Source organism: Amblyomma mixtum, chromosome 7, assembly GCF_055824585.1.
Source record: "Amblyomma mixtum isolate Tamu chromosome 7, ASM5582458v1, whole genome shotgun sequence".
Lineage (NCBI taxonomy): Eukaryota > Metazoa > Arthropoda > Arachnida > Ixodida > Ixodidae > Amblyomma > Amblyomma mixtum.
Genome location: NC_143018.1, coordinates 118,622,168 through 118,635,708, shown reverse-complemented (window position 1 = coordinate 118,635,708; position 13,541 = coordinate 118,622,168). Strand labels below are relative to the sequence as shown.

The window sequence follows — 13,541 nt, the reverse complement described above, 5'->3', positions numbered from 1 at the left end:
GAATATTTCCAATAAATTAAATACAACAACCTGACCTAAAGCGGGCAAAGAAGTTTTTTTGTCCAAATTTTGGACTCCCAGATTGGTAAACAAATTGACCAAATCATTAGCCATGCGGCAATGTAAACTTAATCGATGGAGGGACACTACGGAATGTCTATGGAAGTCATAGTGCTTGGTAACTCAAGGCCTGATTGTAATGTCCGTGGCGCGTACATCGCTGCAGTGGCATTAACGCCACTGCTAACGTTTAGCGGAATCCTCGCGGCTCCACCAATGACGTCATTATGCTCAGATGAGACACCAACCGGAATGCTCATCAATCTTCGTAGCGCGTTTTTATTGATTACATCACTCGTTTGTGACCAATCAGCGGGCGGGTGGTCATGACGTCATGCGTGTCGTCGCTCCATTCTGACAAATCAGCGCAAGTGATTCGTCCTTTTGGGTTCAGCCGACAGCACCGAGGCTTTAAAACCGGTCAGAGCAAAAACGCGAAAATCATGAAATATCTTCTACGGTTGGCGCTCCTATTTTAGTAACCAATGGCGCCTGTCCCCTTTGTCGTTTGGGCATGAGAAGGCTTTATGCGTGTTGCCACACGAGGAGATAAATTTCTGTAGCAAGTAAAAGTAATCTAGCAACTGCTTTCTTGCGATACCCAAGTGAGTTCAATTTCATAATATATAATGCTGCTAGTGATGTGGCAAAGAATATTTTAATATTAAGGAAGTCCATATCTTTTGGGTAGTGGTTTATCTAACTCATATACATTTCTTCAGCCATATTGAAAATTTCAAGAAATTGGGGAGTGTTTTTAGCAAGCGGTGAGCCGATGCGCAGTTTCTTGAAGAATACATCTGCTGTGATTACTCTCTTTCGCAATTTTTTTTTAGCCTGAACGAGGAATAATACCCCACGGCAGATGTCAGCACGCCGATCTATATATTGTCGACCTAGTACCGATGTTGCATAGATTTTCTCGTAGACCACGGTGTCATTGTTAACACTTGTACATGCACTGACCCGGTGTTCATATAAATTCAGAAACATCTCAGTAGGGCGTGTTCGGTCATGCTGCCGGCCTCCGTAAGTCAAGCTCTGCTGTAGCCTTTCCCTTTCTCTTTTTTCTGTCCTGGTACGCCAAAGACGGCCCCACGAAAAGGCTGAGAACCGGCTCAGGGCAACTAAACGCACCATAGGCTCTCGTGTGATGTCGACTTTTTCTTTTTAATTTTTTTGCGACTAAGCTTCGAGCTGTCATGTCGAAGACTTAATGCTTAAGGTTTTTTTTCGCATCGTATGCATAAGCCAGCCGAGCAGCTTTCCTTGCAGAATTGACGCCGCCTTTAAATTCCTGATACCACCGGTTCACTTCTGTTAGCGGCAAATAAAAATGACCATACTGCGCTATTCTTCTTCGATCATTTTCTGCTTATTTCATTCGTAGGAAATGAGAAAGAAACGAATAAGGGGCCTGCATTCTTCTGTGGTCCATTGTCCTAGTCAAGCCTGAATTACTCTCCAGCTATCGGGTAGTAGTGTAGCGCTCCAACATAAAGCTTCCTCATGCCAAATAATTCTGCTACGAAGAGGATCATAGTCGCCAAGTGCGAAAGAACTTACTCGAAGTTTTCCATTTTATCACTCTTTAGAATTTCCTGTTTGAACCGGTAGATCGCGGAGATAAAAAAAGCAATAATTAAAGGGCGTGAATGGCGACCAAGCGGTACAGCTGTGTGAGGAGGAGAGTAGCAGCCAGTTTTAAGGGCTTCCACTATTCATGGAAAGGATTTTTGGTTTTCGCCTGGGTGAGCGCACGCTGCACACAAATGCACGATGGGGTGTCTGTATATCTCTGTGGCTGATTAAAAGCACCGCTTTGAAGGTTCCTATATTATTGAAAGCCAGGAATTGAAGACATAAGGCCGTACTCACGGAAAGAAAGGTGTGACGATTTGGCGACCAAGCAGGGACGATGTGTCCTCGTCTATCATTTCCTGCAATGTCAGGAAAAAGACTTTGGGTTTTGGCTGCACTTAGTCTTGTTTGATACGTAGTCACTTTCAATGCCTTGTGCTGCAATGTTGCATACTACCTCAAATACGGTGCGATTATTTCTGCGTAGAAGCATACACACCAAAATAAGAAAACTTATTGCAGATAATCACTAGATAGAGAAATACATTAAAAAATAAAATTGCACGGTTAGCAGGAATTTCATTATATATTTAGTCATCGGTGGCGTCTGAAGAGATATTTATATTTATTTTATTTTATTTGATATTTATTTCGAACTAAATTCATTCCATGGTGTTACAAGGATGGCAAGAAATTTCTCAGCTTTAAGCTGAGTTTTCAAAAGACTTTAGCTGTACTTTTTCTACTTTCTTTGTCATGCAAGTGCTTGACACCTCGGTTTGAATTAAATCTTGTCTTCCCATTAGTGTCAATGACTCAGTGCTCTGTGGACTCGTAACGATCAGCTGTACGAGTACAGTTATTGTTTGTAGCGCGACTATGTCTAGGAGTAGTCGATAAAAGTTGGACAAGGAAAAAACAAAGAAGTGATAATTTATCTGGGTCCTTAAGGACCGCGCCTCATAACCAAAGCCTTTGTTAAAAAAAAACTTAAATGCGAATTGAGCGCGCATTTGCAGGCCCCCATATAGATACATCTGCGACGACTTGTGTCTTTCTGTAGCGATAATAATGATTTCCTTTTGTAGCCTAGTAAAGACGAGCCCGGATATATCAAAAAGAATATTCCTAAATATTGGTACTGTCAAGCACACAGATTATCGCCTTGAAAATTCGGTGTGCAGAAAGTTTCCCACTATATCTAACTCCAATTTCGCCGGTCGTGCCAACGGCGCTAGCCGCGCCGCTTCGCGTGGCGCTTTTGGCGGCGGCCATTGGTCACTTTTCTCACGTGTTCATTGTTCGGTTGCTTAGCCTTCGATACCTGCTTGCAGCAGTAGAACTTTGAAACCACGCGACAAAGCCAATATTATCTGCGCAGGAGGGTGGTCGTCGGACTTTTGTGAGCATTTTAAAGCCATTTTAAAGCTTGGTTTCACCACTGCCATGTGGTGAAGCCAAGCACACAAACTAAAGCCTAGCGGCAGCCATCGCGTAGCGTGCTTTGTTCGCTTCGCTGCGGATGGCGTTGTGGATGCAAAATGTACCAAAATCAAGTTTAATGAGGGAGTAATCCGTGCATTGCTTAGTCAACTCATTACGGGGATAGTCTGTTTTTCGATAGGCAGCTGCTTGCTCCGAAGTTCCCTCCATTAAGGCTCTGATGCGAAGCAGATAAGGTATAAAAACTCCTAGCGAGCGGTGCGCTGTCAGTACGCCAGCCGGTTGTACGCCACAGCATTCGCTATTTTGCTAGGCCTAACCAGTTCCGAATCGAAGCTGTCCGCTGCACGTCTCCTCAACAAGCGCGTCACTTGCGTGGGTGCAATATATTCTTGCTTCTAGGTTATAGACAGTAATCGATTCCAATTTTTATTCATGAAATTATCCATATATAAACTATTTCGCGAACTACTTCGAGTTCAGTGTATCCAGACTTTCCCCATCATGTCTCCGTATCTCGCACCGTCGAAATTACATGACGCATTACACCACGCTTCCCGCACGAAGTATAGTGCTTAAATCCTATGCGAGAAATAGAATATTTTTTTACGTTCGCTCAACCTGACGTTATTGTGTTTTGACGTTAAAAAATCATATCATACCAAACGATGCAGCGGCGTGGATGAGATATACATGAGTAAAATTAATGAAGGAATATCAGAGGCCCGATTCCTCGCTCAGTTTACGTTCCAATTAGTGCTGACCCTCACGTTGGTGCAGTAACAGAGGAAACCTTTAAAACCTTTGAAACTAACTATAGCAGGAATTGTCGCAGTCGGTTTTGAGCAAAAGGCCCATCCATTGGATCTCCGGCGATGGGCTTTCCATTGTGGAAGTCTTCGGAAGTTATGGTCCCTTCTAACAACAGCCGCCATGGTTGACGTAAAGTGTGACTTACCTGAGGTTGAGGCCTCTTGATGACCAGATCTTCAAGTTGGGAGAGTAAAAAGCTGCCGATCACTGAAGCCGCTACGAGGACACTCATTAAAACAGACGTTGCACGAAGCTCTCTCTCTGAAGTCGTTATGAACTGAAAAGAAACAAAATGGGGTGATTGCTAACGCTGAATTTAGTTTTCGCTTACTCTATTTGTTTTTGTAACAAAATAACTGGATGACGAGGAAAAATAGTTGACCAAACATTCATGCCCCTGTAGCGCAAAATAGCCACCACACACAAGAGAGAAGAGTGATGAAAAGTTTTCAAAGGGACACAGGAGAAATGCATGAAACTTGACTCTTTGTGCAAGCCGGGTGTTTGGCTCTTTGCGGCTATATTAACGATTGTTTTGCCGCAAAACACTCATTTATTGTTTTGGGCATTAGATAAAAACCTGGAACATTTCATTTTTTCTACTCAATTCAAACTGATAATGATGAAACCGAAAAGATTCCGTTTAAATTCCAGTTCACGTCATCGCAGTTTGTCTGTAAAGACTGTCGAGGTGGCGATGCTTCTATCTCATTTTTCATGCCTTTTCAAAGTCAGAAAACCTCTTGCTTTCAGCGAAAATGGGCCTCTGCCATTAACCATGGTATTTTATGCCTACATGTCATCTTCAGTTCGTTTTCAATTTCCCTTTACGTGAAGGATTCATTCTGCAGCTCACAGGGTGGTTCTCGCGGATCTGCAAAAGTCACTTTCAAAATCTTAGTGCCGCCCATTTTACGCAGTTCAAGTCGATTGCCGGCCACTCAGAGGATTAATTTTCAGTACCATCAGGACCAAAGGCATCGCAGAAGAAGGTGGGCTACATAGAAGCAAAAACAATGAACAGAATACAGGGAATCTTGTTACAGGGGGCATTTAACTTCTTTGAGAATTACCAAAGTGAGCTAAAACATCGCAAACACGTTTATCCTTAACGGTCGCTGCATGGAGAGGAAGGCGGCCCGACTCGATAGAAGTCCGAGGGAGCTAAGGCTCAGAAAAACGCTTCGATATGGGATTCTGAGATGCGCTTGCGATGATTACTAATGCGAGAGGAAATATACTTATCCTGGTGGTGAATTCAAATCGCTGTGGCACGTTACAGGGGAATATACATGGTCGAATATATTTAGTTTCCGGCGAGATAGTTCATATAGTAGGCCAAAATTTAGTTTTCATAGCTGTGACGCTTGCGGCCGTGTTCTAGCTTGAAATGATGAAGCGAACGCCATAATTTTGTTCAAGCTCAAGAAAAGTTTTGGTTACAGATCATGCCGACCTCGAGATTCTAGGGCGCGTGATAAAAGTTGTCTCAACTTCACTACGAGGGGGTACCCAAAAGAAACCGGACGAAATTTTTTGGTCGGCAAAGCTTCTGTGGTACCGCGTTTTGCCACTAGGAGCGCATAGAACGAACATTCCAGAGTCAGTAAGCCGAGTGCCGTCGTTGAAGGAGGTCAGACTAGTTTAGGCAGAGTTTTAGAGTGACGACTGTTTTGTGTGAATGTCGTTTTTGCAATGGCTGATTTTCGTGAACAGCGTGCGCCGGTGAAATTCTGAATTTTGCTCGGGAAAAGTTGAATGGAAACTCTTGAAATATTAAGAAAGACGTACAAGGACGATGCTATGGGGACAACTCAAGTGTTCCTGAATCGAATCCTCAATCAAAGCAACAATCATGCCAATGGAAAACTTCAAATTCACCTCGCCTCAAGAAAGCTCGTCAGGTGAAACCGAACCTCAAAACAATGCTGATTTGTTTTTATGACGTGAGAGGAGTCGTCCATTGAGAATTTGTTCCGCAGGGTCAGACAGTTAGCCAGGCTTTCTACTTGGATGTTTTTAAAAGATTGGGCAACAGTGTGCGGTGGAAGCGGCCAGATTTGTGGCGGTCGGGTGACTGGTTTTTCCATCATGGCAATGCCCCTGCTCACACAGCCCTGTCTCTACGACAATTTTGGACCAAAAATGGCATGACCCCTATTCCTCAACCCTCATACTCTCCCGACCTTGTCCCGTGCTACTTTCTTTGTTTCCTAGAATGAAAAAATAGATGAATGGAAAGCGTTTCGCTGATGTTGCTGAGGTGAAGAAAAAAACGACGGAGGCACTGTCAAGCATCACAAAAGATGAATTTAAACAATGTTTTGAAAAATGGAATGAAAGATTCTACAAGCGTATCATTGCAAGTGAGGAATACTGTGAAGGAGATTGAAGCTCTGGGCCTAAAATGTGATCAAATAGGTTCAAACAAAAATAAGTCCGGTTTCTTTTGGGTACCCCCTCGTATTCTCGCCTAATTGCACAGGAAATGATGCTATGAGGCGATGGAATAGGGCACAGCACAGCTGACACCCCTTTCTCAAGGCCGAAATGGAGATAAGTGTTATAATGCGGAAGTTGACAGTGTTAGAACCCACTAGAGCGGCTTAGTGGCTGTGGCTATCGCCTGGTTAGCCCACGGATGCAAGATCGGATCCCGCACTCAGCGGTTGCATTACGTTAGAGGCCAAACGTAAAAATGCTTGTCTATTGTGCGTTGTCTGTGCGAGGTAATGTATCCCAGGTCGTCTAACTCAATACGCAGCCTTTAACTACCGCGTCATTCACTGGTCTTATAATACCATACCATACCATACCATACCATACCATACCATACCATACCATACCATACCATACCATACCATACCATACCACACCATACCACACCATACCATGCCATCCCGTACCATGTTATACCACACCGTTATCTACCATACAATTGCACAGAATAGCACACAATGCCGTATGATACCTTACTATACAAAGAACTTAAGGACCTAGATATATTAATTACAGCTGTCCATTTGGAGAAGTTATGAACCGGCATATTCCAGTGGGAGATGAGAAGTAGCAGTAAGGTCATTGAATAAATAAAAAAATGTGCGTGTAATACTGAGACTGGAGCGGCAGCTGCTTAATAAAATGTTGTTGCGCAGAGGCTTTGCCAGCCTAATATATGTTTAAAAAGTATTTTGTCACCCGCTTCTTCATCGGAGAAAAGCCGACGGAGCTGACAGCATAAACGGAGAAAAAACCAGTCACACAAGACGACGGACAAGAAGAGTGTACACACCACAACGACTGGACTAACAACTGAAGTTTATTGGAAAATACATGGTCCGAGCAAGGCCAGCAGAGCATGCGCAACAGCATCATCACAAATCACTGCGCAAAAGAGACAAAGACAAGAAATCTAAACTATCGTGGACGACCTAAAAAAGCCAATTCTTTTTCAAGTAGGCGCACCGAAGTTGTGCTATACAATCAGAGCCTAACAAACCGATATGATATGCCTCCAGTATTTCCCGCTCCTGTTTTCCCTTGCCTCTACCAAGAATGGTGGCATTGCTGAACAAAGGATAACAGCCACATTCATTGCAATGGCGAGGCAAGTTTGCACCGCCACCGGACCCCAGGGAGGAGTGATGCTCACGAAGCCGGTCATTAATACACCGGCCAGTTTGGCCGATGTAAACTCTCTCGCATGTGAGGGGGAACTTGTACACCACCTGTGCGACACATGTCGTGAAGCGATTCTCATGCTGCGTTGTGCAAACGTGGTTCCTTTCCCTGCCTCGAGAAATGCGCGAACACAGTCCCGACAGCTTGCAAGGAGCAGAGAACACCATGCTCACTCCCTGCTTGGCCGCCACTTTTTTCAAGTTGTGGCTCACTTTGTGCACGTACGGCATGACCTCGAACTTCTTTCGTTCAGTTGGCCCAACGTCAGTCCTCTTCGTGCGTCCTTTCTTGAGGTTCTGAAGCAGCGATTCAGCCACTGCCTTCAAAAGGGGTTTAGGGAACCCCGCGGCTTCCAAACCTTTGCATTGATTGTCAAGGCTGGTTTTGATGGTATGGTGACAGCTTTTTCCCAGTGCATTGCGGAAACAGTTCATCGCAATCCCTCTCTTTACAATCTTAGAGTGCGCAGAACCGAAAGGTAACAAAGCTTTCTTGCTTCTAGGCGAAAACATCCAGCATAAATGGCCATCGTCAAGGAATGGCCGTCGTCTTGTGTGACTGGTTTTTTCTCCGTTTACAATGTACCAACTGGCCCGCATTTCAACCCTTCTGACAGCATAAGATGACGCGAAAACTGTATTTAAGGAGGGTGGTGCATTTTGCCTTCGGATGCTTTGCTTCACTTTCATGTTCACGTTCACTCCACCATGATAATTCTCCGGCAGAAATTTTTCCAATGCATTTCATGGGAGCTGGCTCACCGGGAATCAACATTCACTCTTCACGATCTTTCCATGTTTTCTTCCCGTCTTGTGATTTGAAGTACGCTCAAAGCCTAGCGCTTTCTTACTGGCGCCATCCACAGAAACGTTGTTGTAGATGTAATTAGGTCAGCATTTTGTTTTTAAGTTTGCAATCAATACGAGTCTTGGAATAAATGTAAAAAAGTCTGCATCCGTCTTTCTGCAGCCACTAGGAGAGGACTTAAGTTCCACCCACCAGCCGATTCCCAGCCAATTCGATAGCTAAAGGGCTGACCATCACCATCATCATCATCATCGTCAACCTGATTACACCCACTGCAAGGCAAAGACCTCCGCCATGTATCTCCAATTAACCCTCCCCTTTGCCAGCTGCGGCCCCCGTATCCCCGCAAACTTTTTAAAGGTGCACTGAAGAGGAATCTGAACTCGTCTTTTTGCCATGGGAACTTGATCTACACGTTCCGAGAATTCATAGAAAGACATGCTTTACGCAAAAAGCGTACTGGCGCTAACAGACGGCGACAACACACACAAGACAGGACTGGCGCCAACTTCCAAGTATATCTATGAAAAAAACCGCTTAACCACCACACGAGCAGGCAAAAAGATACAAGCAAAAGAGATACAGGGGGATTTAACAAAGGCAAAGGTGCCAAAAAGACAAAAGCAATTATTATATCACTGACAAAAACCCACTACGAAAAGTAATCCTTCATCTCACAGCGACACAGATGGCTTGCTTTTGCAGATATGGCCCTTCTGCTTGATCTAAAATGCTTCTATTATTTCACGTTCTAATCTGTCTTTAGACTTTGAAATGAATTTAGTGTTTGCAAAACCGGGACGACATTTGCAGCTTTTGCAGTGAGTGGCCATGTGGCTGCCATAGCCATTTTTTACAGCAGTTTTGTGCTGCATCACCCTTTCTTTAAAGCACTGACCTGTCTGGCCGATATATTCCTGACCGCAGCTTAGAGGCACAACGTACACAACATCAGCCGTGCATTTAGTGGCGCGGATTTGGTGATTATTTTTGCACTTCCTATCCATTTTTACTTTGTTCAAGGTGCAAACGCGCGACAGCTTGCAAGGAGAAGAAAGCACCACATTAATCTGATACCTGCTTGCCACTTACTTCAGGCTGTGCGGAAGCCAATGAATATAAAGAATCACCACCGTGGGTTGGTCTTCTTTATGCTTGTTTTTTTTTACTGTGTTCAACTTCTGACGTTCACTTGCGATTCTTGACCAGGTCCTCACTAATACTAGTGATAAGGTGTTTTGGGTACCCGGCTTGATGAATGCGTTCAGTTTGCGCATCAAGGCTCTGTGCCATCTCATGCTTACAAGATTTTCCCAATGCTGCATTCACGCATGTCGCAACGATTCCCCGCTTGATTAGCTTGAAATGTGCACTACTAAAAGGCAATGGCTCTTTGTACGTATCTGGGGTTGTAGGACGAAGAATATTGCTGTCTTGCGTAAGCACAAGTCTGAAGTCAAGAAACTGCAGGCTATTGTTGTGGGGAACTTCGTGCATGAAAAGAAGACACTTAGATTCACTGTTGAAAATGTTGACAATGTCTTCAAATATGGCTCTTGGTTTTAAACTTAAGTGATCGGTTAGCACAATTAGGTAGTCATCCACATATCTGAATACCCTAATAACGTTAGAGGCCAATAAGAGCCGGTCACTAACATGTTTGTCAACGCACGAAAAATAATTGTCACTCAACATAGGTGCAAGGGACGACCAAATACAAACGCCATGGCGCTGAATATAAAAGCGATAGTTGATAAAAACTGCAGTCGATGAAAGGTAAAATTTTAAAAGTGTCAAGAAATCATCACAGCTAATACCTGTCTCGTCCTGAAATGACAGTTCGCCTATGCATGCGAGCTTCTCTTTGATAGAAATTAACATTTTGGTATTCGGTATGGAATAATACAGGTCCTTAACATCAATCGAAAAAGCTGACTGTGCTCCAGGCCTAATTCTTGAACTACCTCATTAGAGCTGCGGATATGAAAAGGGTCGTCTAGATGTAGGGACTTTAAATGTCACTCAAGAAAACGGCCTACGCAGAGCTGCCAGGACCCTTTCTTTGAAACAATCGTGCGTAGGTGGCACTCAGGCTTGTGAGACTTGCCCGTAAAGGAAACACCCAGGAACTGTCTGCCAGCATCATTCACCAGTTTTTTGAGCGGATCCAAATTCATTTCAGTTAACAACTTTACTGCGGTGTTCTTAACCTTGGAGGGATTGAACTTCACTGTGAAGAAATGCGTCTGCAGAGCTTCAGCTGCTTTCTCTTTCAATAGCTTCTCGGGAAGGACAACAAAGCCACCTTCCTTGTCTTGGCATGGTTTGCGCAAAAAGCGCCAGGATGCTTTTTGCGCAAACCATGCTATGCTACCGCCAACTAGTTCAAATCAAAGTCTTCCTGGAACGTATTCTTAGAAACTTCAAATTTTTGGCCTGTGCGACTGATTTCTCTAATTTAAATAGGATTAACGTCCGGCTCCCGCGTTTTTTTACAATTTACTCGCCTAACCATATTTCAGAAACTGTACCACCATTCCACCCTCCACGGTGACTTCCTCGAAAGCATTCTGGATATTTCTAAGTATTATTGCTACAGAAATCCTTTCAAGATATGTACTTAGCTTGCAGAACGTTTTGTTAGCTTTGGTTGCTGAACAGAATCGACTTCCGCCCAAAATATACCTTCACCACTGCACATTTTGTGACGTTGTACTTCGTCATCTGTATCGCGGTTTCACCGTTTATGAGCTGTCGAAGAAGGGTAGGCCACGTGATTTGTCTCGTACAGGGTTTTGATTGTTATTATAAATTGCAAGCCCCAGTGTGAACAGATTTTATGAGATGGCTTAGATAATTAGAAGAACGAGTTGTTGGGCTACTTAGTACTCGATGATGAGTAGAGAGCGTAAGCCCTAGCGAGAAAATGACATAAACGTGTGTATGCGAAGCATGAGTGTGTGGGTGCGCATGTGCGTGCTCGCGCGTGCGCGCGTATGTGTGTGTGTGTGTGTGTGTGTGTGTGTGTGTGTGTGTGTGTGTGTGTGTGTGTGTGTGTGTGTGTGTGTGTGTGTGTGTGTGTGTGTGTGTGTGTGTGTGTGTGTGTGTGTGTGTGTGTGTGTGTGTGTGTGCGTGCGTGCGCGTGCGTGCGTGAAACATGTGTGTTAGTGGTTCTGCTCTTTTCTCGTTGTGCCTTGGTCTCTGCGCAGAGGACTCTTAATTAGGCTGAGGGCTATGGAACAAAAGTTTCGCTGTTGTCCCACTCCACCTGTTGTTGAAATGACCGGAAGGTCACAACTACAAAATAGAGAAATAAGCCGCCGTAGCCACCACCCTCATGAAGCTGTCCTTATAGTTTTTTAAAAGAAAGCTCATGCAACAACGTCTGTGACCTTAGTCCTCTATTCGACACGACCCCATGAGCAAGATACAGCTGGAGGCACGCACAGTGCCGCCAGCTGTGGCATATTTATGAGGGGGAATGTACGAACACCCTGGCAGGTGCGGAAAGGTAATCGGATCGTGTTTAGGCCTGCAACTCTGGCTTTGGAAGGCGACTCATGAGCAGATGTACGGCGTACGGGGGGAGTAAAGAATGAATAGCAGATTTAATGCATCCCCCAAGAGATGGAATAACAACGCTTTGCACAAGATCACACCGATAACAAGAGTGCTAGGCCATTCCCACTCTGCAGTCAGAGGGGAGTAGAGCAGACAGTCATGGCCTGCCTAGATTTCTGTTTTGTAAAGGGGGGTTTATTAAGAGGTACTGGGGCGACGGCAACGGCGACGACAGCAGTCCGGGATCAGGTCGCCGAAGCACACACAAGCGTAGCGCTGGCCAAAACTCACGAGAGCACTGCCACTTCGTCTTTGTCTTTTCAGTCATCGGACGCATCTTCTTCTGACAGAACTAATAAAATTCACATCGCTGTTAACGACGACTGTTCGGAAAGAAAGGCCATATGCTGAGTCACGCACAGTCGGCCAACGCCCAATTCCGCATAGTGGCACTCCGCCGATTAGGAAGCGGCACGCTGACAAAAGTTGCTTCGTGAAGACCTTCCTGCGAGGGTGGCAATGTCCGCGCTGTAGAACCGCAGCGCCGCGCTGTGCGATCTCGCGCTTCTGATTGCCTGCCGCTCTTAATAGTCTTGCTAAAGTGGTAGCTTTTCTCATTTTCTCAGCTCGCTGTTCTGCTTCGCGACGTTGCCGGTGACCTTGGCAGCGCGGCAGTAACTTCCCGAGGTGGTTATCTTTGGTCGGGAGCTCTAGTCAGTGTACACTTAGAAAGCCGGAGATCACTCCAGTGAAGGAGATGATCGTGGTAGTTTACACGAGAACGCCACAAGTTGTGACTCGCAAGGCTCACACGGGATACGCGACGCTTACTGGAGACGCAGTACGTAATATCGATGTGCTCACTTGTTCCGCAAGAAATCTGAAGTGTTTTTGAGCTCATGACTGTGTACGGTTGTACTTTTATCTTTTTTTTCTTTCTTAATTTTTTACACGCATTTATGCATGTTTTAAAATTGTCCTTTGAATTTGCCTTTGGTCTTTCGTTTTGGTTTAACAAGTTTCCCTCCTGCCCTCCTGCTGCCATTGTCAACGGAACTTGGTGCTAGTCAAGCTGCCTTCTTTCCAGCTTTTTCTGAAGTTTTCAACACACAGCGCTATACGTTCTTCTTTGTGCAAATAAATCGAATCAAATAACTCAAACGTGATCACCAAATTGTAGTCCCCCAAGAAAGCCACGCGCTTTGCTTCTCGCACGCTACGACCAGAACCTGGAGACATGCGCCGACAACCGAGCGGCAACAGTCACAGTTACAAAGTGTAAGAGGAGTGCTAGCCCAACGGTAGCCAGGCTAAACAAGAACTCTGGAAAGAGCATATAAACACTCATGTCCCCAAATACCATGATTAGACTACACCAAATAACGAAACTTGTGTCCGACCTAGGCTAGCAGCCCACCTGGAATTACAACAGTTGTATCTTACCGGCACTCACCTATGGGGCAGAAACGTGGAGGCTAACAAAAACGGTTCAGCTTAAGTAAAGGACAACGCAGCGAGCTATGGAAAGAAAAATGATAGGTGCAACTTTAAGAGATCGGAAGCGGGCGGAGTGGGTGAGGGAACAAACGCGGGTT

At 44.8% G+C, this 13,541-nt stretch overlaps 1 protein-coding gene across 1 annotated transcript in view; it reads right to left on the bottom strand.

Annotated features, from left to right (window-relative positions):
- Positions 1-13,541, bottom strand: part of LOC149337322 (ATP-binding cassette sub-family C member 3-like) — a 165,207-nt gene that overhangs the window by 106,774 nt on the left and 44,892 nt on the right. Inside the window, exons 4-5 of the mRNA XM_089553415.1 lie at positions 4,043-4,174; positions 1,939-2,000 (exon numbers count right to left, since the gene is read on the bottom strand). Coding sequence (XP_089409541.1) covers positions 1,939-2,000; positions 4,043-4,174 — 194 coding nt within the window. The remainder of the gene's footprint in view (positions 1-1,938; positions 2,001-4,042; positions 4,175-13,541) is intronic.